Below are 25398 nucleotides of genomic sequence, written 5' to 3'. Positions count from 1 at the left end.
TCTGATTCCTAAAGACAGGCCAGAAAGGCGTTAAGTACCTCAGACCTTTCTACATCCTCAATCACAATGGATCCTCCCCCAAAACCAATCAAGGTGGGAGATTCTCCTTTTCATTAATGTTTTAATAATTTTATTATAATATTTGTAAAATATTATTATTAATAATATAATTTTAAATATTACAATATCTTATTATTATAAGATTTTAAAATATTATAAATAATATTATAATCTCTAAATATAATATTTTTAAATATTATAATATTTTAAATTATTATTAATAATATTATAATTTAAAATATTATATTCTTGAATATCATAATATTTAAAATATTAATAATAATATTATACTTTTAAAATATTATTTTAAAATATTACAATCTTTTTAATATTAGCATATTTTAAAACATTAATAATATTATAATTTTCAATATTATAATATTTTATTATATATTTAAAATATTATTAATAACATTATAATTTTAAAAATAATATTTTTAGATATTATAATATTTAAACATTATTAATAATATTATAATTTTCAATATTATATTTTATTATTATAATATTTTAAAATATTATTGATAACATTATATTTTTCAAATTTAATAATATTAATTTACTAATATTATAATTTAAAATATTATAATATTTAAAACATTATTAATAGTATTATAATTTTAAATATTGTATTTTTTGAATATTACGGTATTTAAAAATATTATTACTAATATTATTGTTTTTAAATATTATAATATTTTTAATATTATAACATTTTAAAATATTATTAATAATGATAATGCATTAATAATAAATGATACTGTATCAATAACAAAAGGAGGGGCCAGGGAGAATCTCTGACCACAGCTGGGAGCCACACAGAGCTCTGGAGGTCGCACCTGAGCGGTGCTGACAAATCCCCTCTGCTCTGTATCCTGCAGTTTGCTTGGGACTGGCTCTAATTCCTTATAAAAGAAGGATCAGCACGTGGAAAGCAGTTACATCTATTCCAGCTGCTGTGGCACTTGGATCCATACGCACAGTCAGTACATTTCTAAGGCAAGGCAGGGGGATGCAAATTACTCCCAGGAAGCCATTTCCATTAACTCCTCCCAGACAGAGCATGCTCAGGGACACCCAGGGGGTCTTCTGGTGGTCTTCAGGGATGAAGGCTGGATGTCTTCTTCTCTCTTTGCAGTTTTCTCCATAGTTTCTAAACCACAGGTACAGCCATATCCTACTGAAATCCAAAACAAATCTACTCTAAACCACTCAAATTCTTTCTATTCTCAAAACAAGCAAATTCTTCTTATATTAAAGTCATATTATTTGTCTCTTAAGCTAAATCTATATCAATTGACTCAGCATTATTGTATCTCATTGAATCAATGGGGACATGGCAGTGGTAGATGCTGTGACATCACCTTTGCCTGAGGGGTGGATGGGCCAGGAGTGTGCACATGGCTTGTGTGTGACATTGTGATTTCATTGGTGCTGGAGTAGCTGTGATGCCAAGAGAAGGCACATGGCTTGTGGGCGCCCTTCTGACGTCATCAAAAGCAGAGTTGGGCCAATATGGCCAGTACGACCCAAATATGGCTTTTAGGAAGAACCATCATCCCCAGAAGCCTGCACACAGCACCCACCCCCGTGGGACACAGGGACTCGTGAGTGAGGTCACCATCCCTTGACCTGAGGAGCAGAGAGCGGTGGCAGCAGGAGGGTGTGAGGTCACATGGCCGAGGGCAGCCCGTGGCCATGGGCTGGGTGCAGAGCAGCCCTGTGCATCAGAGGGGCATCCCAGGGCTCAGGAGCTGCAGCCCTGGCTGGAGCAGTGGGGCTGGGGCTGTCTCAGGGCACTGCAGGGATGTGCCTGGGCACAGTGCCAGCAGGAAACCACAGGCTGCTGCCCGGGGGGAGCAGGGCGAGCGCTGCGAGGCCACGTGGGCTGTGGTTTGTGCACCTGCAGGCTCCAGCTCCCGCTCTGCCCGGGGGGAATAATGGCCCCTGGGTGACACGCTGAGAGCCAGGGACACGGCTGAGCCCCTGGGCTGCGTGTCTGCTGCCAGGGCAGGGACATGGCCCAGCCCGGGCTCCTGCCAGGGACTCGCCGTGGGGCTCTGCGGGGAGGAAGGGGCCAGCCAGCACTCCTGGGCTGCAGCTCTGCCCCTGGCCAAGGGCTTTTCCCAGCTGCTGCTCCCAGCACAGCGGGGCTGGAGCAGGAGCAGGGGCTGTTTCCTTTCCAGCCTGACACACACCCGCAGCAGTCCCAGCTCCGTGGCTCCCACGGCTGGCGGTGCCTGGACGTTCTTGGCCTTGGGTTCTTGGATAAGCCCAGCAGAGGAGATGTTCGTTGCTCCCAGTGCCCCCAGCAGGGACCGAGCGGGGACAGACCCATTTCTCCTCCACACCCAGCTTGTCCCATGACCATCCCCTGCCCCAGTGACCGTGACATGCGCAGCGGGACCTCTGTGTCCCTCATATATGGTCATGAACGGAGCTGGAGGAGTTCATTGGAGGGCTGGGCTGTGTCGGAGGGGAGATACCTCCCGATAACGACTAAAAAGGGGCTGCTGCTTTGATTGGCTCCTCATGCAGCTGGGTCTGCATCTAAGAGATATATTACCCTTTCATCACTGTCGTCTCTGTGGGTCCCCAGGAGCCGTGACAGGGAGTGTGCTGCTGCAGGGCTGTTCCAGTAGGACAGAAGGCTGAGGCTGGGGATGGAGAGTCTCCTGTCCCTTCGGGTGCTGTGGCTGCTGCTCTGGGTTCATCTGTGCAGGGGTAAGTGCAGCATCCTTGTCCACAGACAGGGTCAGCGGGCAGTAGTGGGAACATCGAGGTATCTCTGAGAATGGGGTGTCTTTGGAGGTGCCACTGAGATGAGAGGCAGACAGTGCTCAAGTCAACTGAACTTGTGCCTTTCCCAGTGGGTCTGGGGGCACAGGGCTGTTGCAGGGGGGGTCTGGGCTTGTGGGGAGATTGTGCCCTGTGAAGATCCGGGCACAGTGTATGGGTGGGAAGGGGAAGGTGGTGGTTGAGTTTGGAGGAGGTGCTGCTGGCTGTGGGGTTGTGAATAACCCAGTGGGGTTAGAGCTGAGCACCTCCAGCATGGTGAAAGCCTTGGGGACAAATGTGAGCCTGACACTGCCCTGAGGACAGCATGGAAGGGTACATCATGCACACTGGTTCCTGGGAAGGAGGAACCTCCAGACCTGTGGTCTAGTGTTCAGTGCTCTCCTGAAGGTTCCCATGTTTGTGTTTCAGGGGCTGCAGAGGTGAGGCTGGAAAATGGTGGTGGACGCTGTGCTGGAAGAGTGGAGGTGAAACAACAGGGACAGTGGGGGACAGTGTGTGATATCGGCTGGGACATTAAAGATGCTGCAGTGGTTTGCAAGCAGCTGGGCTGTGGGGATGCTGTTGAAGGTCATGACTTTGCACACTTTGGGCCAGGATCTGGCCCCATTTGGATGTACGGTGTTGAGTGTGATGGCACCGAGTCTGCCCTGTCTGAGTGCACAAACGATGGCTCAGGTGAAGAGAACTGTTATCACAGCTGGGATGCTGGAGTGACATGTTCAGGTAAGGGGCCAGCTGGTCACCACCTTTGTGGCCACGATGGGGAAGGGAGCTGAGTGTACCCTCAGGGCAGCAAGGGGCTACTGGAAAAGGGCCTGGTGTGGCTGGTCACTGCTGAGTTGAGACTGTCATTGATGGTTTCCCTGGTCTCTGAGGAAAGCCCAGTGGGAACCTGTCATTGCCTGACCCCTAATGTGGCTCAGCCCATGCTCCATGGCTGCCTGGTGTAGGGAGATAGATGTGTTCAGGAAAACCTGTCTGGAAGCCATGAGGACCTCATAGCAGCTCCCATGATATGCGCAGCTCCAGGGAAGGAACAAAGGTGGCCAGGGCTTTTCGAGTTATGTTCCCTGGTAGATAGGAGTGTCCCAAAGCAGAGGAGCTACTCAGAGGGGAGGAACAAAGGGATTAGGACGAAGAGCAGGGTGGCCCTTGGCTACCTCCTGCCTCTTACAGGGTCACTCCATGAGAGGTAGGCAGAGAAGGCTGCAGCATCCAATAGCACCTGGGCCCATCACCTCGGGCCAGAGAACTCTGGGTGCTTCAGGGCCTGGGGCTGATGCCCAGCAGCCCAAGGTCTCTAGAAGAGCAGCAGTTTATCTGAGCAGTGCCTGTGGCTGTGGCTGTGGGAGAACAACCAGACCCCAGTGCTGTGCTGATTTCTTGAGAGCAGGGAGGGGCTCTGGTGTGTTTGTACCATCAGCACCCACTGGGAGCTGCTGGGATGGTTGTGAGGCTCTTGGCCTGTAGCCACCTGAGAGATGGGGTGAGACATGCTCAGGACATTGCCAGAGGGCTCTGGGAACAAACAGGGGTCTTTGCTTGCTCCAGGGTTTGTGCGGCTGGTTGGAGGGGGCAGCCGCTGCTCAGGACGAGTGGAGATCCGTGATGAGAACCAGTGGAAAACTGTCTGTGACTCAGACTTTGGTCCCAAAGCCGCTGACGTGGTCTGTGAAGAGCTGCAGTGTGGGGTAGCCCTGTCCATCCCTGGGGCAGCTCATTTTGGAGAAGGTGTTGGTTCCATCTGGGACAGAGAGCTGCAGTGCTTGGGGAATGAATCCTTTCTGGCCTTCTGCCCCACAGGGTCCCACAAGGACCCACCCTGCACCCACGCCAACGATGCCAGTGTCATCTGCACAAGTAAGGACTCAGGGTGGGGTGTTGAATGCTGAGGATGAGCTGGGGGGAGGGAGCAGGATGGGGACAGGACACACAACTGGGTTTGAAGGCAGGAGGGGTGAAGAGCACCAATGCCCCTTTTCTCCTCTTCCTCTCTCCCCAGGGTTCAGGCTGGTGAATGGCAGCACGGCTTGTGATGGGCGGGTGGAGGTCCAGGTGCTGGGGACCTGGGGCACCCTCTGTGACTCCCACTGGGACCTCTTGGACGCCCACGTTCTCTGTCGCCACCTCGGCTGTGGGTTCGCCGAGTCCCTTCCTGGAGGAGGGCGTTTTGGGAGAGGCACCGGCCCCACCTGGAGAGAGTCATTCCACTGTGATGGGACAGAAGCCCAGCTGGGACAGTGCCCAGTGACTGCCCTGGGAGCCTCCCCATGCTCCCATGACAGGGACGCTGCTGTCATTTGCTCAGGTGAGTGCTGGGAAAACAGCGTCTTACCCCCATTGTCCCCTGGGGTGTGACATGGCCACCCAAAGCAAGGGACCCCATGGTGGGCACAGGGTGAGCTTCTCCCTGGAGAAACCCTCCCTTCACCTGGAGTGATCTGGAGAGCTTGATCTGCTCCCACTGAACGCTCTGAGGTGGGAGAGCTGACACTGAACAGGGTCAGACATCTCTGCCCTCCTGGGGCAGGGGTCAGTCTCTTGAGCCACCAGCAGCCTTGGGGTCAAACCAGCTCCCAGTCCCTGAACCCAGGGGTGCAGAGGGGCAGAGATGTGTGGGGTGTCCCATGTATCAGCAGTGCCAGGGCTCAGGATGAGCAAGGCTTCTCCTGGTGCTGCCCATCCCCAGGCCATCCCACCATCTGCTGCTCCCTCCTGCAGAAGCTGCCCATCTGCCTCAGCAGGGACATGTTGTTGTGTTTGTGCCCCACCAAGAGCAAAGAGAGTGTCTTGCCCAGCAGGGCTCAGTCCCTGGGAAACCAACCATGAGAAAAGCTGCTCCTGAAGCTCAATGTAGAGTGTTTGGGCAGGCAATAGGTCTCAAGGGCTCCATCAGGCTTCTAGAGCCTGGAGAGGCACGGCAGGTCTCTGGGCTCTCTGGTGCTGCTGAGGCTGGGCCATGGCTGCTCTCCCCAGGCTCAGACAGCTCCGGGGCCCTGCGGCTGGTGGGTGGAGGCAGCCGGTGTGACGGGCGAGTGGAGATCTTGCAGCGCGGGACCTGGGGCCGAGTCCTGGATGACCAGTGGGACGTGCAGGAGGCCAGCGTGGTGTGCCGGCAGCTGCGGTGTGGAGAGGCAGAGAGAGCCTACAACCCCCCAAAGCCCGAGAGAGGGACGGGTCCTGTGGGGCTGCGAGGGGTGCGGTGCGCAGGGCATGAGTCCAACCTGACCCTCTGCAACACCTCCCTGCCCGAGAGCGCACTGGCAGCTGGGATTGCCCAGGACGTGGGGGTCGTTTGCCGGGGTGAGTGGCACTGCAGGGACCCCCGGGCTCTGGGCTGGGTGGGCACCATCCCCTGACAGCAGCCGGGCTTCTTCCTGCTGCAGGGAGCCGTCGGGTGTGGCTGGTGAACGGGCCCGGGCGCTGTGCAGGCAGAGTGGAGATCTACTACCGGGGCAGCTGGGGGAGCGTCTGCGATGACGGCTGGGACCTGCCCGACGCCGCCGTCGTCTGCCAGCAGCTGGGCTGCGGAGGGGCGGTGGAGGCCGTTGGCTCTGCTGCCTTCGGGGAAGGCGCCGGGCAGGTCTGGCTGGGCAGCGTGAGCTGCTCGGGGGCCGAAGCTGCTCTCTGGGACTGCCCGGCACGGCCCTGGGGGCAGCCCGACTGCGGGCACAAAGAGGACGCCGGAGTCGTCTGCTCAGGTCTGTGCTGGGAGCTGTGCTGGGAGCCCAGGGACAGGGGAGGTGGGGAAAAGGGGAGAGCCGGTAATGGCTGAGTCTGTCCCTGGCTGCCTCTGAGCCCCTGCCCAAGCCCATCGTGGGGACACCCACGCACAGGTCCTCTCTGTCCCACATGGCGTCTCTGGGGAGACAATGGAGGGAAGGGTTGTCTGTCTGTCAGGGGCTGCCAGGGCAACTGTCTGGCCATGCATTTTCCTTGTCTGGGGGCTTCAGGGGCACCCCTGATCCTACAGCCCTGCACCATCCTGTTCCCTTTGGTCTCTCTCCTCGCAGAGTTTGTGGCCCTGAGGCTGGAGAAGAACGACAGCTGCTCCGGGCGCCTGCAGGTTTTCTATAACGGGACCTGGGGCAGCGTTTGCTCCAACTCAATGACTCCCCAGACGGTGTCTCTGGCCTGCAAGGAGCTGGGCTGTGGGAATGCAGTATCCTTGGATCCATTCCTGACTTATGGAACGCTGCCTGGCCGTGCCTGGGTGGATCATGTGGAGTGTGGGAAGAGTCACAGCTCCTTCTGGCAGTGTCCCTCCACTCCCTGGCACCCACAGTCCTGCACTGACCTGCGTGATGAGACCCACATCACCTGCAAGGGTAACTCTGAGCCACCTGGGCACCAGCATCCCCAGATTCTGCTCAGTTTTGGGCACTGTCAGACACAGACAGAGCCCACAGGGGCTTTTCTTTCCATGCCAGACCCTTCTGCTGCTGGTGGTGGCACAAAGGAGCCTTCAGCTCTCGGACCCCACACATTCAGCAGCAGTGGGCAGCCAGGCTGCCAGCAGTGCCTGGGGGAGGCAGAGGTGTCTGCAGGAGAGGTCTCAACAGAGACCCATCAGGGCTCCAAACAGTGTCCCCCATCCTGCCCTCTGTGAACCAGGCTCCCTTGGGGGCTGAGCAGTCAGGGTCCCCCACATTGCCGGGTGTGTCCCCTGAGTGACCGGGGTTCAGCTGCTCCCTTGAGCAAGGTGACTCAGGGATGCACAGGCAGAACTCAGCCCCGCTCTCTGCCACACGACCCCCCTGCTGCAGCCCCTCACCACGGCATTTCCTTCTACAGACAGAGAGACAAGAACGGCCCCAACCCTGGATCCCCCGTGCCCAAACTCCAGGAGCTGCACAGGTAGCTGCTCCTCTGCAGGCCTCTCTCCCCTGGCAGGGCTCTGCCTGCTGCCCTGGAGCCCTGAGAGGTCTCTGCCTTCTCCAGACAGGGAGAAGATCCGTGTGGTGGGAGGCGAGAGCGGGTGCTCGGGCAGAGTGGAGGTCTGGCACCGCGGCTCCTGGGGGACGGTGTGCGACGACTCCTGGGACATGCTGGACGCGGCGGTGGCGTGCCGGCAGCTGGGCTGTGGCCCCGCAGGGTCTGCCCTGGGCGAGGCGGCGTTTGGGAAGGGGACGGGCCCCATCTGGCTGGAGCAGGTGGAGTGCCGGGGCACAGAGCCGTCTCTGCAGCACTGCTGGGCCCGGCCCGGGGACAGCGGCGCCTGCCGGCATAAGGAGGACGCTGCCGTCAACTGCTCGGGTGAGCATCTCCCGGGGGCTGCACTGTCCTGCCCGTGGCCCCGAGCAGGGCCCTGGGCTCCTGCCTGGCCACCCCTGAAGGAGCAGCCCCACAGGAGGGCCAGTGTGTTGGGATGTGCCAGGGAGGTCAGAGAGGAGGCTCCCCGGGACCTGCACACCCAGCCCCTCAGCACGTGTCCTCCTCCTCCTCTGCAGCTGTTTTTCAGGGTTCTATACTGGTTTGAGGGGTGCTATACTGGTTTTGGGGTGTTCGTACTGGTCTGGGTGGTACATTCTGGTTTTCAGGGGGGTCTATACTGGTTTGAGGGTATTCTGTACTGGTTTTATTGGGGGTTCATATTGGTTTGAGGGGATTCGCTACTGGTTTGGGGTTCTATACTGGTTTGGGAGATTCTATACTGGTTTTGGCGGTCCATACTGGTTTAGGGGAATTTATACTGGTTTGTGAGGTTTTATACTGGTCTTAGTAGTTCTATACTGGTTTCTGGGGTTTCATACATGTTTTGGTGTTTTTACTGGTTTTAGGGCATCTATACTGTGTTTGGGTAGTTCTGTACTGGTTTGGAGGGTTCATACTGGTTTCGGGGGGTATATAACGGTTTTTTGGGGGGTTTGTACTGGTTTGAGGGTGGGTGCATACTGGTTGGGAGAGGCCCATGGCAGTCCCACCAGTATTTCCAGTAACCACCCCACCAGTATCCCCAGTAACCAGCCCCTCAGTATTCCCATTACCCAGCACAGCAGTATCCCAGTTAACCCACAGCTCTCCTTCTCCTCCTCTGCAGCTGCACCCAGGACCACAACACCAACCCCCCGAGCAGGTAACCTGCCCTGTGTGTCAGCGCCGGCTCTTCCCAGGGCCAGGCTGTGACCCACAGCCAGGGGGAAGGGGCTCCTTGCCAGGGTGGGACTTACCGAGGTGGGATGTCAGTCCCCAGAAGGGTGGGACCTTTCCCATCACTCCCCCCTGGGGTCCCTTACCCCGGTGTCATGGGGTCAGGACTGCGGTGTCACAGCCCCCCACCTCTCCCAGCCCTGGGGCTGCTATTTCTGGCTTCCTGCCTGTGCAGATGCCACCCGGGACCGTCTGACCAGCAGCAGGAGAGAGTCCTTGCTTGTCATCATCTGCATCATCCTGGGAGCCCTTCTCTGCTTGCTCCTGGCCCTCCTGGCTGGGCAAGCGTGGAGCGCCAGGGCTGGGCGCAGAGGTGGGTTTGTTCTCCACGGTCCCAGGTGAAGATGTGTGTTGGCAAGGCCAGGGGTGCTGTGGGGTGTCAGTGAGTGGTACAGGCAGAGCTGGGGGACAAGAGTGTGTGCTGCCCTCATTCCCATGTGTCACCCCATTGACTGCCTGACCACGGGCAACCAGCAGGAAGGGGGAGAGAGAGTCCAGACATGGGGGGAGTCAGGGATGGGGCCGGGAGAGAAATGGCACAGCTGGGCTGGGGAGATGAGATAAAGGGGGATAGATGAGGATGTGCCACTGGGAGTGCTCTGGGGAGATGGGGAGGGGGCTCTGGGGGTGTGAGATGCTGGGACAATCATTGGACAGCACCTTCCATCCTTTCAGCATCAGGACCCCTGGTTGTTCTTCCATCCAACCCTTACCTCCCCCCAGCAGGGCAGGGGCTGTGTAATGGATCCATTGGGCAGAGAGTGGACAGCTCCAGGGGAGAGGAAAGGCAGGAGCTGCTCCAAGCTCAGCACCAGGAACAGGATCCAAGGTCCAGAGGGGCACAAGGGCTGTCTCTGAGGGAGGGTGTGAGGGTGTTGCTGCCCCTGACCATCTCCATGGGGACATTGCCCTTCCTGAGGAAGTGGCAGCAGTGACTGGAGAGCGCAGTGGGGCTGTGCTGTGGGGAAAGCCCTGGGCTGAGCCAGGGGAACAGGGCTGGGGGAGCAGATCAGGATCCATCCCTTCTCTGCCCATCCCTGAGCCACATCCCTGAGTCAGCCCTGCCTCTGTCTGCAGCCTCTGAGTGAGCCTGGGAGCCCTTCCCTGAGGCCCTGTACGAGGAGATCGGGTACAGCCCAGCATTGGAGAAGCAGGCAAGGTTCAGCATGTCAGGTGGGTCTGGGTCCCTCATGGGGGCCATATCTCTAAGGCTCTTTCCCATGGCTCCCACCTAAGACTGACCCCCTGCAGCCCCCTGGCCCAAGGTCCCTGCAGCACTGGGGCTGTGGGGTTCTGTGGGGAGAGCAGCCAGGTCTTGTTGTTGGAGAAGAGCTTCATCCTCACCAGCTCATCCTGTCCCAGCCAGTGGACAGCCCCTCACTGCATGTCTCTACATCCCATTGTCACCTGAGGGGTGAGGGAAGGGGCTGTCCCAAGGCAGCTCTGGGAGCCCCTGTGAGTTGGGGTTTTCCCAGGAGAGCAAGAGAACTCCTGAGCCCTTGTCCAATGCAGCCCGGGCTCGGTGGGTCCCCTGTCCCCAGCAGCACTGAGCACAAGCTGGGTCAGCAGAACTCACCCCATAAAACTTCCATCACTTCTCTCCAGGCTCCTACTCAGAGGGGTCCCTGAACATGATGCAGACCCACTATGAGGACATTGAGGAGGAGGATGGTCCAGGATCAGCACCAGGTAATGGGGGGCAGGAAGGGGTGGATCTCTCCTCCCTGCACACTGGTGATGGACACCAGTGTCACCGTGAGCAGCAGGGGAGGAAATGGGCAGGGGAATCCTCTGGTGCTGCCAAATCCAGTGTCTGAGGCCCATGTCCCTGCCCATCCTCCCTTCCTCTGCTCTGCAGGATGTGTCTTCTCTCTGTCAGCATCTCCCCTCCCCTTTCAGACATGCCTGTCCTGCCCAGAGGTGACCCAGCAGATGGCTATGACGATGCCAGGGAGGTTTCTGAGCTTGGGGAGGATCCAGTGTCTGGGCAAGGAGACTGGGAAATGCCCAGGGCACCAGAGGATGGAGCTGGTCCCAGGGATGCACGTGGAGGTGAGAGGGAAAGACAGTGCTGAGGGTTCCTGTGGTGCCAGATGAATTGCTGCCATATTGAGAGCCCACAATCTGGCAATAGACCTACCTGCCCTTGGTGTTTCCCTTGGGGGGGGACCCTTGGTGGGAGGGGGAGGTAAATATTTCTCCACTGGTGAGGAGAAGGGAGGAAGGTGATGTACAGGTCAGGACGGGCACCTCGTAGGACGATCACTCAGTGGGCTGCCTTGCTGCTTGCAGGGACACACCTGCACCCCCAGAGACGTGCTGAGGCCCCTGGAGCTGAGGGAGATGCCTGGTCCCCTCCCCAGGACAGCACAGGCTATGACGATGCTGAAGGGGTGTCTGTGGCACAGCCCCCTGAGGACACCAAGGCTGTGAAACCAGAGCTCAGTGCACAGCAGCCCCTGAGCCCTGGGCCAGCACAGCCCGTCCCACCCATGCAGCTGGGTGCAGCCAGGAGGGAGGAGAGGTCTGTGCAGCTGGGAGAGCCCTGAGCACCAGGGAACCATCTCCCTTCTCCCAGGGGCAGCAGAAACAGCCCGGGGTTTGCTCTCTGTTTATTCTCCTGTGGTTACTCTGTGCCTCCCCACTTGTTCCTATTAAAGCCTTTGGGGTAGGAAGGGGTATTTTTCTCCTTCTCAACTCTGTGGGAGGGAACTCCTCCTCCCCCTCCTTCCTCACTGACCCTGGTGTGTCTGGGATCTTTCCTCATGTTTCCCCCTCCTCCCTTACCCCTGTCCCAGTCTGGCATTTGTGCTCTTTCTAAACCCACCCTCACAGAGCAGCACCCCCTCTGCTGATGTGCTCAGCTGATGGCAGCAGTAGGGCTGCTGCAGGGCTGCCTGGACGTGGGGGAACCAGAATGGGGAACCCAATTTCCCTTCTCACTGGGGCTCCTGCTGCCTCTCTGCTGCCAAAGCCACTGATGTGGAGTCCCACACAGAGTGACATCTCTGCCACTGTCAAGAAACCCAAAGGATCCTCTGGAGGGGGAGGGACACAGAGAATGCTCTGACACTGAATAAAGGGTTGGGGTGACCAGTTGAGGATTGGGGTGATTGTTGAGTGTTGGGGTGAAAGGGGTTGATGTTGGAGGGAAACGGTCAAAGCCAGAGGGCAATGGCCAAGGGTTGGGTCAACTGGGTCAACTCTTGATCCAACCATCAAAGATCCCAGGGCATAAGGATTCCCTGGGAAGGGGCTGGAGATGGTTGGGACGCCCGATACGCATCATCAGTCAATGACGATGACACGGCAACCGACTACTGTGCCAGAGATGGTGGTGGTGGTGCTGATGGTGGTCACCACCCCATTGCCATGTCCCCACCTCCTGGCATCTCCCTGGCATCCTGGCACAAAGATCCAGGTCTCGTTCAAGCACAAACTCCAAAACCATTGGAATTTCACCCAAAGTCTTCCCAGAATCCTGGCCACGACTCATCCAGCTTCACCTCTGGTCACTGCAGGATGTTCTCCATGCCCAAGGAAACAGGAATTCCCACAAATCCTCATATCTCCACCAAAATCCTCACGTTTCCCCCCAAATCCTCTATTTTCCCCCTAAATTGCCTAATTCTCACATTTTCCCCAAAATTCTTTCAAGGGAAGAGACTGTTACCAAGACTGTTACCAAGGATGGGTGCCACGATGAGAGGGAAGATGCTGCCAATCAGTGTGACTGATAAAGCAACTTCAACTTCATTGCAAGCACACCCTTCCTTTGATACTGTTCCTACCACATGTTGTACTTGTCGTATTCTAATTGGCTCTTAACTAAAGGTTACATTTACATACTCCACCCATCTTGCACCTTGGCAATCATGTCTCTTTCTCAGTCCCAGGAGCACTGAATCCTTATCACACCTCCTGCTCCCACATCTTGTGGCCTTGCTGCACGAGACACAAGAACACAAGAACAAGTTGAACACGAGCCAGCAGTGTGCCCAGGCAGCCAGGAGGGCCAAGCGTGTCCTGGGGTGCATCAAGCATGGCATTGCCAGCAGGTCCAGGGAGGGGATTGTCCCACTCTACACTGTGCTGGTGCAGCCTCACCTCAAGTGCTGGGTGCAGTTTTGGGCACCACAGGACAAGAGGGACATAAAAATATTGGGAAGTGTCCAGAGGAGACAATGAGGATGGTGAAGAGTCTGCAGGGGAAGTCTCTTGGGGAGAGGCTGAAGCCCCCTGGTTTGTTCAGCCTGGAGAAAAGGAGGCTGAGGGGAGACCTCATTGCAGTCTGTGGCATCCTGAGGAGGGGGAGAGAAGGGGCAGGTGCTGATCTCTCTTTGGTGGCCAGAGATAGAACCTTAGGGAACAGCATGAAGCTGTGGCAGGGGAGGTTTAGGCTAGATATGAGGGAGAGGTTCTTTACTGAGAGGGTGGTCAGGCCCTGGAACAGGCTGCCCAGGGGAGGGGTCACAGTCCTGAACCTGACCAAGTTCAAGAAGCATCTGGATGATGCGCTCAGTCCCTTGCTCTGACTTGGCTGGCCCTGTGTGGAGCCAGGAGTTGGACTTGATAATCCTTATGGGTCCCTTCCAACTCAGGAGATTCTATGATTCTATGACCATGACTGAAATCCCCACTTAGCAGTGGATCTGCACACCAGCACTTGTGGTTGGTCTCTAGATTTCCCTTCCCCTTGGACCATTCAGACACCTCTCAACCATCCAGCTGCTGCTCTGAGTTTCAGGGAGTTAAACCCTTGCCTTTCTGGCAGTTGTCTGACTCATTCTGTCTTTAGCCAGCTCTTGAGTTGTGGTGATTTCACAGTCTCCTTCCTCACTAGAACATCTCTCAAAGGGTTAAGCTTTGTGGCAGGTGAACCTCACTGGTGGCAGATTGCACTTGGCATAGAGTGAGGAGTGTTTATTTAATGGTGAATCTTGTCAGGTTTCTCCTGTTGGTGGGAAAATAACTCCCTGTGTGCTGCCTGTGTGCAGCCAGTTCTCTAAGGAAAGCAGGGGAGCTGGTACAGAGGGGCTGTAATGCCCCACTGTGGAGTGCAGAGAGAGACCTGATGTAAGGACAAGGGATGCAAGTCCCAGTTGGCTGGTGGGAGTCATGGTGGGCTTGTGGAGATGTGCAGCAAGGGTGTCCCCACTGCCTCAAGGGACCCTTTTTCAGACCAGTCCAGACCTCCTTAGGAGGCACCCAGGATCAATCTCAGTCAGAGGTTGTCACCTCTCCTCTACAGTGAAAATAATAACCTACACCCTTAAAAATAAATCAATTTTACTCTGAGCTCCCTTTGAAACAGCTCCAATGGTCTGTACATCTCTTGAAGACTTGAAGATAATTACATGAAGAGACATAGCTCGTTAGGGCTTGCCTTGTATTTTTAATGAGCCCTGGGGTGCATTTGGTGCTGAGTCCTTGAAGCTCAGGTACTGAGAGGAGATTACACAAAAAACTCCATGTCAAAAGCAGAAGCCAAAGTACCTGAAGTATTAATGAGTCCCGCTGAGAGCCATTGCTGGCTGAGCCTCCCCAGGGACTCGTTAGAACAGGTAATTGGAGGCCATGTTGGCTGGTAGGCAAAGGCAATGTACAAGCAGCTGAGATGCTGAGCAAGCCCTGGGTTGGTTTGATGAAGCAGAAAGGCCAAGCCCTGACCCCCAGCACCAGGGAAGACAGGTCCTGCCCCTCAGGCATTGCTCAGGCTCTTCCTATGGCAGTGTGGGGTGTGTAATGCTGAGGGAAGAACAACAGGATGAGAGTTTCTCCTCATAGTTGGTCCAAAGCCCAGCTAGAAATTCATCTGGCCTCCATTTAAATAAAAGAAAGAGCAGGGAGACCCTCCATCCCCTCTCAGATTCAGGAGGAAACATTGTGGAAAGATGAGGCCAAGGCTGAGGTGCTTAATGAAATCTTTGCCACTGTCTTTAGTAACAGGAGCAGTTGTACAGAGAGAATCCAATTCCCTGAGCTGGGAGACAGGGACAGGGAGCAGAATGAGCCCACCTCAATCCAGGAGGAGATGGTCCTGCTGCACCACAGAGATGTGCAGTGATCTGTGGGGCTGAATAGGATGCAGTCAAGGGTGCTGAAAGAGCTGGCAAGGGGGGTTCACCAAGCCACTTTCCATCAGTCCTGGCTGACTGGATCAGTCAGTGTAACCCCTATATGACAAAGGACAGAAGGATGATCAGGGAAATTACAGGCCTGATAGTTTGACTTCAGTCCCAGAGAAGCTGATGGAGCAGATCATCCTGAGCAGCATTATCCAGTTCATGAAGAACCCCCAGGTGATCAGGCCCAGTCAGCTTGGGTTCATAAGGGCAGGTCCTGTTTGACCCACTGGATCTCCCTCTATGACAGGGTGACCTGCTTCTTGGACAAGGGAAGGGCTCTGGATGTTGTCTACCTTGACTTCAGCAAGGCCTTGGACACAGTTTTCCAGAACTTTCTCTTAGAGAAACTCGCTGCTTGTGGCTTGGAAACTGTGGTGTTTCAGCCCCAAACAATGGCACCACATGCTGCTCGCTCACTCCCGGAGGAGAAACAGACAGAGCTTCTGTGGGTTGGGATAAGGACAGTTTACTGACAAAAGCACCATAAAAGGGGAACAATAACAGCCCCAATTGCACTCACACCCAGTGATAGCACAGAGAGTACCTTACAAACCCAACAATAACAGAGTGCTGCACCATGCCAGGACCACGCCTCCCCAACCAGCCCCTCGGATGGGGAAGTGATGTCAGGTGGTGTGGAAAACAGCCCAGGAGAACTCAGGTCTCCTGTGCAGCCTGCTTGGGGAGGTGAGCCTGGCCTGTCCAGAACCAGGACATTATCCACCCCTGTTTCAACACCATCTACATCATGCCCAGATCTTACTTTTGCAGAGTACTGGGGAGGATCATAACATCATTTATTATTTAGACCATCTGCCATGGACCACCATCCGGGAAATTGTATAAAGAAATATGTAATATATGGCCTGTTTTCTCCTTTGGCAAAGTCTAAATCCAGCTGGATGGTTTTCACCTCTGCAAACTGGCTGGATTTGCCTTCTCCATAGGCAGCTTCTGCAACTAGACGTGTAGGACTCTACACAGAAGCCTTCCACCTCTGATGTTTACCAGCAATGCCACAGGAACCACTGGTGAACAGGGCATATTTGTTCTCATTTTCTGGCAGTTCACTGTACACTGAGGTCTCTTCAGCACGTGGCACCTGTTCCTGTGGTGATATTCCACAGTCTTTGCCTTCTGGCCAGTCTGTGATCACTCCCAGGGTTCCTGGGTGAGTGGGGTTTCTTATTCCAGCCCACTGTGTGGTAAGTGCAACCCACTTGCTGCCACGTAGCATGAGGGGCATGGTGTGTAGAAGGGGCCTTCCCGTTGAACATCCAGCCCAGCACCGGCAGTCAGGGTGCCAGGAGGAGCTGGGATTCAGTCCCAATCACTTCTTAGGTGGCTCAAACCCCTTCCTGTGCTGCCAGTATTTCCTTTTCTGTTAGAGTGTCTGGATCCTCTGTAGCCCCAACTCCAAAACCACAGAGATTGACCTTGAGCCTCCCCTGGTGCTTTCTGCCAGAGTCTCCAGGTAGGGTCATTCTCCCAGGCTGACCTGTAGAACACATTTTTTACATCTGGCCCAGTCTGGACGGGCCCAAGGGCTACTACACAGACTATCTCCTGTTTGATCTCTTCAAAGGCTTCTCGCTGCTCAGGAACCCATTGGAAATCGTTCTCTTACCAGGTTACACAGTAGAGAGGGCTGACAATGAGACTGTGGTTTGGGATATGCATTCTCCAGAACCCCACAGTGCCTAGGAAAGCTTCTGTCTCCTTTGTGTTGGTTGATAGAGACATAGCTGCTGTTGTATTGATAACATCCACTGGGATCTGATGACACCCATCCTGCTATTTTAATCCTTAAAAGTGGATTTCTGGAGCAGGTCTCTTGCCCTTACTTTGATGGCAAAACCAGCTTTAGCAGAATTCGGATCATTTTCTTCCCTTTCTCAAAAAATTCCTCTGCTGTGTTGTCCCATGCCATGACATCATCAATATACTGTAGGTGCTCTGGGGCTTCACCCTGCTCTAATGCAGACTGGATCAGTCCATGGCAGATGGTGGGGCTGTGTTTCCAGCCCTGAGGCAGTCAATCCCAGGTGTACTGGATTCCCTTCCAAGTGAAAGAAAAGTCTGGCCTGCACTCTGCCACAAACGAATCAAGAAAAAAGCATTTGCAATGTCCATTGTGGCCTAGCATCTGGCTGCATCTGACTCCAGTTCACACTGGAGTTCCAGCAGGTCTGGCACTGCAGCACTCAGAGGCAGCGTGACCTCATTCAGGGCACGATAGTCCAGCCTCAGCCTCCACTCACCATTGGGCTTCTGCACTGGCCAGATTGCACTGTTGAAGGGTGAGCGGGTTCTACCAATCACTCTCTGACTCTCCAGTTGATGATCAGTTTCTGAATGGGAATCAGGGAGTCTCTGTTGGGTGTGGTATTGTTGCCTGTGCACCATCATGGTAGCAATTGGTACTTGCTGTTCTTCAACCTTTAGAAGCCCCACAACAGAAGGGTCTTCTAATGATGCAGGCAGAAGAGAGAGTTGTTCAATGTCTTCTGTCTCTGAGGCAGCTATTCCAAAAGCCCACTGGTACCCTTTTGGGTCTTTGAAGTGCCCTCTCCAGAGGAAGTCTATGCCCAGTATGCACAGAGCTGCAGATCATCAGCATCACACTAAATCATCTCTCACATGGCTCATCCCCTCAGATAATGGATATCTCTCTCCATGGTCATCCACTGGTCTGGCCAATACACAGCATCTTCAATGAACTGGTACCCTGCCCTTACACTTGATAGAAGTCACCTCCAGAGGCTGAGGGCTTGAGGCTTCCTTCCAATTGCCTTGTTACTGCCTCCTCTCTGGACAGGGATCCCAGCTGCTTGGCCTCCCTGCCTTCTCCCTGCTGCCTGCCCCATTGTCCCAGCATGGCAGTAGCCAGGTGATGATGTGCTCCCCTGGAAGGCGACTGAAGTCTTTTCTCATGTCTCTCAGCTCAAGGACAAGGATCGGGTTATAACCTCTGGTATTGCCTCTTCAGGGCCTTGCAATGGTCCCAGTTCACCAGCATCTCTCCCGATGAGGACTGATTTCTCCATGTATTTCTTCTTCTGGATAGAGGTGACTGACAGGCGTACTGGTTGGTTGTCTGGATCAGCTCTGGGGTTGGCCTCTGAGGTTTGAGTACCCATGGTGCTTGTTGGGGAGACTGCAGGAGCTGCACTCTCTGAGGTCCAGGTAGCTCCAGTGCCTGTTGGAAGGGTTCTTTCTGGCTCAGCTGTGGTGTTGGTGTCTGAGGCCTGGGCAGCCACAGTGCCTCTGGATCTGTTTTCCTTGTCTAGGTATTTTTTCATGCCCTCCCACACCCCATGCCACCCCTGACCCTTCAGCCCAGGGAAGACCTCTTGGCAATATTCTTGGCACAGTTGTTGGTTACACATAGGTCCAGACAGACATTCAGGACAGAGAGCAAGACACATATGCTGGTCTGAACATCCCAGGGATAGCCAACATTCTCAACAGATGCTGTAAAAAGCCTAAAGGGAAAAGGGGAGGAGAAAGCACCCCTCACCTCATCCTCTACCATTATCACAAACTTTCAGGCCCCACCTTGGGCTCCAAAAAGGGCTGTGGTGGTTCAGCTCCAACCAGTGACTGAGTAGCACATTCCTCTCACTCACTCCCACAAGAGAAACAGACAGAGCCTTAGTGGGCTGGCCTAAGGACAGTTTACTGACCAAATCACCATGAAAGGAGAACAGCCCAGAGTGAATTTCACTTCTCCCCAGTTATGACCCAGTCACTGCACAACATGATGACCAACCCGATGACTCGGCTGCACTTGCACTTCCCTGGAGGCACCAGGAGTGTCCCTCCCAAACAAGCCCCTTTTCTGGGGGAGTGATGTCAAGTGGTGTGGCAAACAGCCTGGGCTAACTCAGCTCTCCTGTGCTGCCTGCCTGGGGAGGTTAACTCTGCCCTGGCAAGATCCAGGACAGATGGGATGGGATTGGGATGGGGATGGGAACTACTGTTGGAGATGTGGTGCCTCTGGGCATGGATGGTCGTAACTGTGTCTTGTCAGTTGGCCAAAGGAATTCCACACCAGGCTCAAAACTGCTGCTCCCAGGCACTGCCCTCTTTCACCATTGCTCCATTGGACCTTGAACACACTCATGTCTCTTGGACCACCTCTGGCCCTTCGGGTGACAATAGGGGTTGGTGTCTGAGCAACTCTCTCCTGGCCTCCACCCTCAGTAATTCCCATGGGCACTGGGACCAGCAGCTCTCAGGCAGCCATGCTCCTTAACCTTTGCAGGGGGACAGAGACCCCTGCCTGTCCCTGCCTGGGGGTCCTGTCTCATGGGGAGACAAGGAAAGGTGATTGTCCTGCCCAGCTCTGGTTTGATCAGGAGAAAGGACTCTGCTGGACACAAGGATTTCTTCCCAGCCAAGGGAGGGAAAGTCAGTGAGAACTTCAGTTTCTTTCCAAGAAGGTTCCCTAGAGATAACAAAATGACAGCAATAAGTGCTAAAGAACCTGGGACTCTACTGCTGGTTGTTCAACATATTCGAGAGTGGATGATGGCAGAGCCCAAAAATGAAATTTTAAGACTGTTCCTGTGGCTAGGAATGCCCTGAGCCCCAAGGTTAATGGGGCTGGTAGTGGGATACCTGGGGAGGTTTCAGGCCAGAAACCTTTTTCCGCCCTCACACCTTTTGCCATGGAGCTGGTGCTGGACATTGAGCAGTGAGTTGAAGGTGGACACTGTTGAAGCTGGAAAATTATGTTGGGCAGAGTTACATCTCCTCCCATGGCTACAAAAGCCCTGACCCCCGTGTTCCTGGGGCTGCTAGTGCGATACCTGGGGATATGTTTGGCCATGAACATCTTTCATCCCTCACACCTTTAGTTTGGGATGTATTGCTGGGCATTTAGCAGGTTCAAAGGTGGACGCTGGTATGGCCAGAAATGATGTCAGGTAGTTTTAAGACTGTTCCCTTATTAAGGAAATCCTTGAGCCCCAGGGTTACTGGGGCTGCTAATGGGATACCCAGGCATGTTGAAGGTCAGAAACATCTTTCACACCTCAAACCTTTTCTTTGGGAATTATAGCTGGACTTGTAACTTTTTCAAAGGTGGACGCTGTTAGAGCTGGAAAAAGACATCAGGCAAATTTCATACCACTACATTGTCTATGAAAACCCTGTGCCCCACGGTTACTGTGGCTGCTAGTGGGCTACATGGGGAGTTTTCAGGCCAAGAAGACTTTTATACCATCACACGTTACGTTTGAGGTTACTGCTTTACATTTAGCGTGTCAATGTTGGATTCTGGGAGAGCCCGTAAATGTCCACAGGCACTGTTAGGACTCTTCCCTAGGAAAGGAAAGACCTGAGCCCTAAGGTTACATGCTGGTAGGCTTCCTAGATAGGTTTCAGGCCAGGAATAGCTTTCAGCACTCAAATCTTTTGCTTTGGAGCCCTACCTGCACATTTAGCACTTCCTAAGGTGGACACTGGTTGAACCTGAAAATGAGAACAGGAGCTTTTAGGATCATTCCGTTGTGTAGGAATCACAAAATCATAGAGTCACAGAAGGTTAGGAGTTCGAATGGACCTCAAAAGGTCATCTAGTCCAACCTCTGTGCCAGAGCAGGATCACCTACACTAAACCACACAGGAACACATCCAGGTGGGTTTGAAAGTCTCCAGAGAAGGGGACTCCCCAACCTCTCTGGGCAGCCTGTCCCAGTGCTCCATCACCCTCACAGTGAGATAGTTTCTCTTTATAGTCACAGAGAATTTCCTCTGCTTCAGCTTGCACCCATTGCCCCTTGTCCTACGCTGGCCATCACTGAGAAGAGCCTGGCTCCATCCTCCCAACTCTCACCCTTTGCGTATTTCTTAACATGAATAAGGTCACCCTTGAGTCTCCACTTCTTCAAGCTAAAGAGGCCCAGCTCCCTCAGCCTTTCCTCATAAGGAAGGTGTTCCATTCCCTTAACCATCTTGCTGGCCCTGCCCTGGAACCTTTCAGGGAGTTCTCTGTCCTTCTTGAACTGAGAAGCCCAGAACTAGACACAACATGCAGTCTGACCAGGGCAAGAGGGAGAAAGGCCTCTCTTGACCTACTGAACACACCTCTTCTAATACACCCCAGGATGCCATTGACCTATTTAGCTATGAGGACACATTGCTGGCTGATGCTCATCCTGCAGCATATGAAGGGGGTCAGCTTTCAGAGGAGATTCTCTCCAAACCAACTTTTGTTCAGATACATAGAAATGTAACTTATCAACGCATTGAACTTCTGAGAGAATTTTTAAACAAACATTGGAAAGATGGGATATTTTCCAACTCCCTGAAGCTCAAAGCAGACACTGGAGAGCTGAGCAGTATCTGAATTACCAAAGAGCAAGTAGAGGTGGAAACGTGCTGAGAAAAGTGAAGTGCACACATCTATCTGTGCTACGAAGAAGACAAAACAACAACTAAAAAAACAAATAATACAGACTGGTCCTAATGTGAGTTCCATGGCCAGTGATATGCCGAAGATGAGCAGTTCATTGCTCCTTAGAAACATCCAGTCCTCAGTTTCCACATGGAATCCTTGAGCTCCTGGTTCCTCATGCTGTAGATGAGGGGGTTCACTGCTGGTGGAAACACTGAGTAAAGAAAAGACACTACCAGGTCCAGGAATAGGGAGGAGATGGAGGGGGGCTTCAGGTAGGCAAACACACCAGTGCTGAGGAACAACGAGACCACGGCCAGATGAGGGAGGCAGGTGGAAAAGGCTTTGTGCCGTCCCTGCTGCGAGGGGATCCTCAGCACAGCCCTGAAGATCTGCACATAGGACACCACGATGAACACAAAACAGCCAAAATATAAACAGGCACTGACCACAATGACTCCAGTTTCCGTTGTGTACGTCTCTGAGCATGCCAGCTTGAAGATCTGGGGGATTTCACAGAAGAACTGGTCAAGGGCATTGCCATGGCAGAGGGGCAGGGAAAATGTATTGGCTGTGTGCAGCACAGCATGGAGAAACCCACTGCCCCAGGCAGCTGCTGCCATGTGGACACAAGCTCTGCTGCCCAGGAGGGTCCCGTAGTGCAGGGGGTGGCAGATGGCAACGTAGCGGTCATAGGCCATGACTGTGAGAAGAAAGTACTCTGTGGAGATAAAAAATACAAAGAAAAATATTTGAGCCACACATCCTGTGTAGGAGATGGCCCTGGTGTCCCACAAGGAATTGGCCATGGATTTGGGAACAGTGGTGGAGATGCAGCCAATGTCAGTAACAGAGAGGTTGAGGAGGAAGAAGTACATGGGGGTGTGGAGGTGGTGGTCACAGGCTATGGTGATGATGATGAGGCCATTGCCCAGGAGAGCAGCCAGGTAGATGCCCAGGAAGAGGCAGAAGTGCAGGAGCTGCAGCTCCCTTGTGTCTGCAAAGGGCAGGAGGAGGAACTGGCTGATGGAGCTGCTGCTGTTGGACATCTGCTGCCATCAAGTGTGGAGACCTGTCCAAGGAGGAAAAGACACAGTGAGAAGTGATGGAACTCTTCTTTTAGGAAAACGTCTTCTAATTCTTAGGGAATGCCCTCAGATTGACTCCCTGTATTCAGGAAGATTTTGGCAGGTCCCTTTTGGGAGGTCTGCTTTGTGCTGGCTCCAGCGTGCCACTGCTGGGAGGAGGGTCAGCTGTGGCTCTCAAGAACTCAGTCCTGCCTGGCAGCAGTCAGTAAATAGAAGGATGGTGTGATCTCAGACTAAATGCCCTGTGGATAAGAATGAGCTTTTCAGCACTGTCACTCCAGTTTCACCTGAGGGCAGAGCAGAGCTTTGGTAATGGTGGGACAAAGGCAGCAAGGACAGGAAGGGAAACCGTGAGAAACAGTCCAGCCAGGGCTGCAAGGACAGGGACAGACAGACAGGTACTCGCAGGTTTCTCAGACTGAAAACGTGGAAGTCTTGTCTCAGAGTCTGTGCTGGGTGGCAGAAACCAGGGGGTTGCTGTGGGAAAGTGTCAGCACGGTGGGTGATGTCAGGGAGGTACCAAATCCCCACTGCCTGGGCATTGCTGGGAGCAGCTCAATCTTCCTCCTTGCCAATGTCTCTGCTAACTGCAGCTGTCCCTGCAGCTGCTTCTCTTTGCCCATGTCACCTCCTACTCTGTGCTCACAGACCTCATCCAACCTGCCCTGTGCTCAGCTCTGCTCTGCAGACCCCTCCTGGCATCAGGGCTCTGCCCTGGGAACCTCTGTGTGTGCAGGGCTCAGGAGAAGCTCCAAAGTCTTAATAAGATTCGAGTTTTCATTGCATATTCTTTGGGGAGAAATAATTTCTCATCTACCACAGCACAGCCCACAGGAGAGGAACAGTCAAAGCAGACTCTGCCTTGCAGGAAAATGCTTCCTTGATTTTTTTTTTCAAAGTCCCTTTGGAATGTCTCAAGAATCAGCTGGAGCTGGAAGTGAAGCTGACCCAGGCAGCATTTTCTTACAGAAAAGGGAACCTGTGCTGCCCTTCCCTGGGTCACTCCTTCAACCCACAGCTGCTGTCTCTATTGCTGTGGAAAGCCCACCAGCCAGGCTGAGTGCTGACCCTGGCAGCAGCAGAGTCCCTGCCCCAGCACACAGACCCTGGGTCACAAGGACCCTGCTCACAAGGACAGCCCTGGGCACCCCTGGGTTCACACACTGCTTCACAGCTCTGCAGCAATGCCCAGGAGAAGACAGCTGTCCTGCCCTGTCCCTCTGATGGGCCAGAAGGGCATCCCTTCCAGGCAGCACCTTCTGGTCCTAGAGAGAACCTGTCCTCCTGACAGACCCCACACACTGCCCCATGTCCCAGCTTTAGGAGATCCCTCCAGGAACAGAACCTGCATTGCCCTGCACCCACAGACATACCAGGCAGAGTGCTGTGGAGATTTCTCCTCCAGTGAGCTCTCAGCATCCATCAGCTCTCTCAGCCTCACAGGTCTCCCCTCGGTGCCTCCAGGCAGTGTCCCCAGCCCTGTGTGCTTGGCAGAGGAGCTGCTCCTGGGCTGAGCTGTCTCTCTGCAGTGCTGCAATATTTCTGAGCTCCTTCTGTCCATCCCAGGAGCCCAGCCCAGCTCACAGCAGAGGAGCAGGTGAAGACATCATACCCTCCATCCCCTCTGGGCTCCTCCCTGGAGCTCCAGGGAACCTGTTTGGAAAGAAACTGAAGTTCTCACTGCCTTTCCCTCCCTTGGCTGGGGAGAAATCCTTGTGTCCAGCAGAGTCCTTTCTCCTGATCAAAACAGAGCTGGGCAGGACAATCACCTTTCCTTGTCTCCCCATGAGACAGGACACCCAGGCAGGGACAGGCAGGGTTCTCTGTCCCTCTGTAAAGGTTAAGGTGCATGGCTGCCTGGCAGCTGCTGGTCCCAGTGCCCATGGGAATTACTGAGGATGGAGGCCAGGAGAGAGTTGCTCAGACACCAACCCCTTTTGTCGCCTGAAGGGCCAGAGGTGGTCCAAGACACATGAGTGGGTTCGAGGTCCAATAGAGCAATGCTGCCTGGGATGAGGAGCATTTTTGAGCCTGGTGGGGAATTCCTTTGGCCAAATGAAAAAACACCAGATGGTCACAGTTAGGACCATCCATACCCAGAGGCACCACATGTCCAACAGCAGCTCCATCAGCCAGTTCCTACTCCTGCCCTTTACAGAACGCATGAGAGCTGCAGCTCCTGCAGTTCTGCCTCTTCCTGGGCATCTTCCTGTCTGCTCCCCTGGGCAACAGTTTAATCATCATTATTACAGTCTCTCAAACATTTCCCCCTCCCTCAGCAGCCAGTCCCTGGCTGGCAGAGTTTGTGGAAGGATTTGAGCAGGTCATAGGGCAGTTATCACCTCCTACAGCCTGTGACTTTATAGGGGCAGAGGCAAACAACCCTGGCAAACTGACATGTCACCTGTTCAATGGGTGCCTAGGCTACATCATCCCAATCCCAATCCCATCCCAATCACATCCCAATCCCATCCAATCTGTCCTGGATCTTTTCAGGGCAGAATTAGCCTCCCCAGGCAGGCAGCACAGGTGAGCAGAGTTAGCCCAGGCTGTTTTCCACACCACTTGACATCACTCCCCCATAAAAGGGGCTTGCTGGGGAGAGGCACTCCTGGTGCCTCCAGGGCAGTACAAGTGCAGCCAAGTCATTGGGTTGGTCATCATGTTGTGCAGTTATTGGGTCATAACTGGGTATAAGTGAAATTCACTGTGGGCTATTCGCCTTTCATGGTGGTTTGGTCAGTAAACTGTCCTTAGGCCAGCCCACGGA

The 25398-nt window shown here is 53.8% G+C and overlaps 2 protein-coding genes across 2 annotated transcripts; one reads left to right on the top strand and one right to left on the bottom strand.

Annotated features, from left to right (window-relative positions):
* Positions 1–3525: 3525 nt before the first annotated feature.
* Positions 3526–12746, top strand: LOC311200884 (scavenger receptor cysteine-rich type 1 protein M130-like; the record flags this gene model as incomplete). Its single annotated transcript, XM_084275187.1, has 12 exons — positions 3526–3534; positions 4036–4051; positions 4411–4719; positions 4862–5171; positions 5846–6162; positions 6246–6560; positions 6873–7187; positions 7626–7716; positions 7805–8115; positions 10615–10698; positions 10909–10996; positions 12668–12746. 12 exons carry the CDS (start codon positions 3526–3528, stop codon positions 12744–12746), a joined length of 2244 nt encoding a protein of 747 aa, XP_084131313.1.
* An 8916-nt stretch (positions 12747–21662) lies between these two features.
* LOC311200883 (olfactory receptor 14I1-like) lies at positions 21663–22589 on the bottom strand (the record flags this gene model as incomplete). Its single annotated transcript, XM_084275186.1, has 1 exon — positions 21663–22589. The coding sequence occupies one exon, from the start codon at positions 22587–22589 to the stop codon at positions 21663–21665; it is 927 nt and encodes a 308-aa protein (XP_084131312.1).
* Between the last annotated feature and the right edge of the window lie 2809 nt (positions 22590–25398).

The sequence above is a fragment of the Gallinula chloropus genome (assembly GCF_964237585.1).
Source record: "Gallinula chloropus genome assembly, chromosome: 25".
NCBI lineage: Eukaryota > Metazoa > Chordata > Aves > Gruiformes > Rallidae > Gallinula > Gallinula chloropus.
Note: the sequence above shows the minus strand (reverse complement) of the source record. Positions and strands in the feature narration are given on the sequence as shown.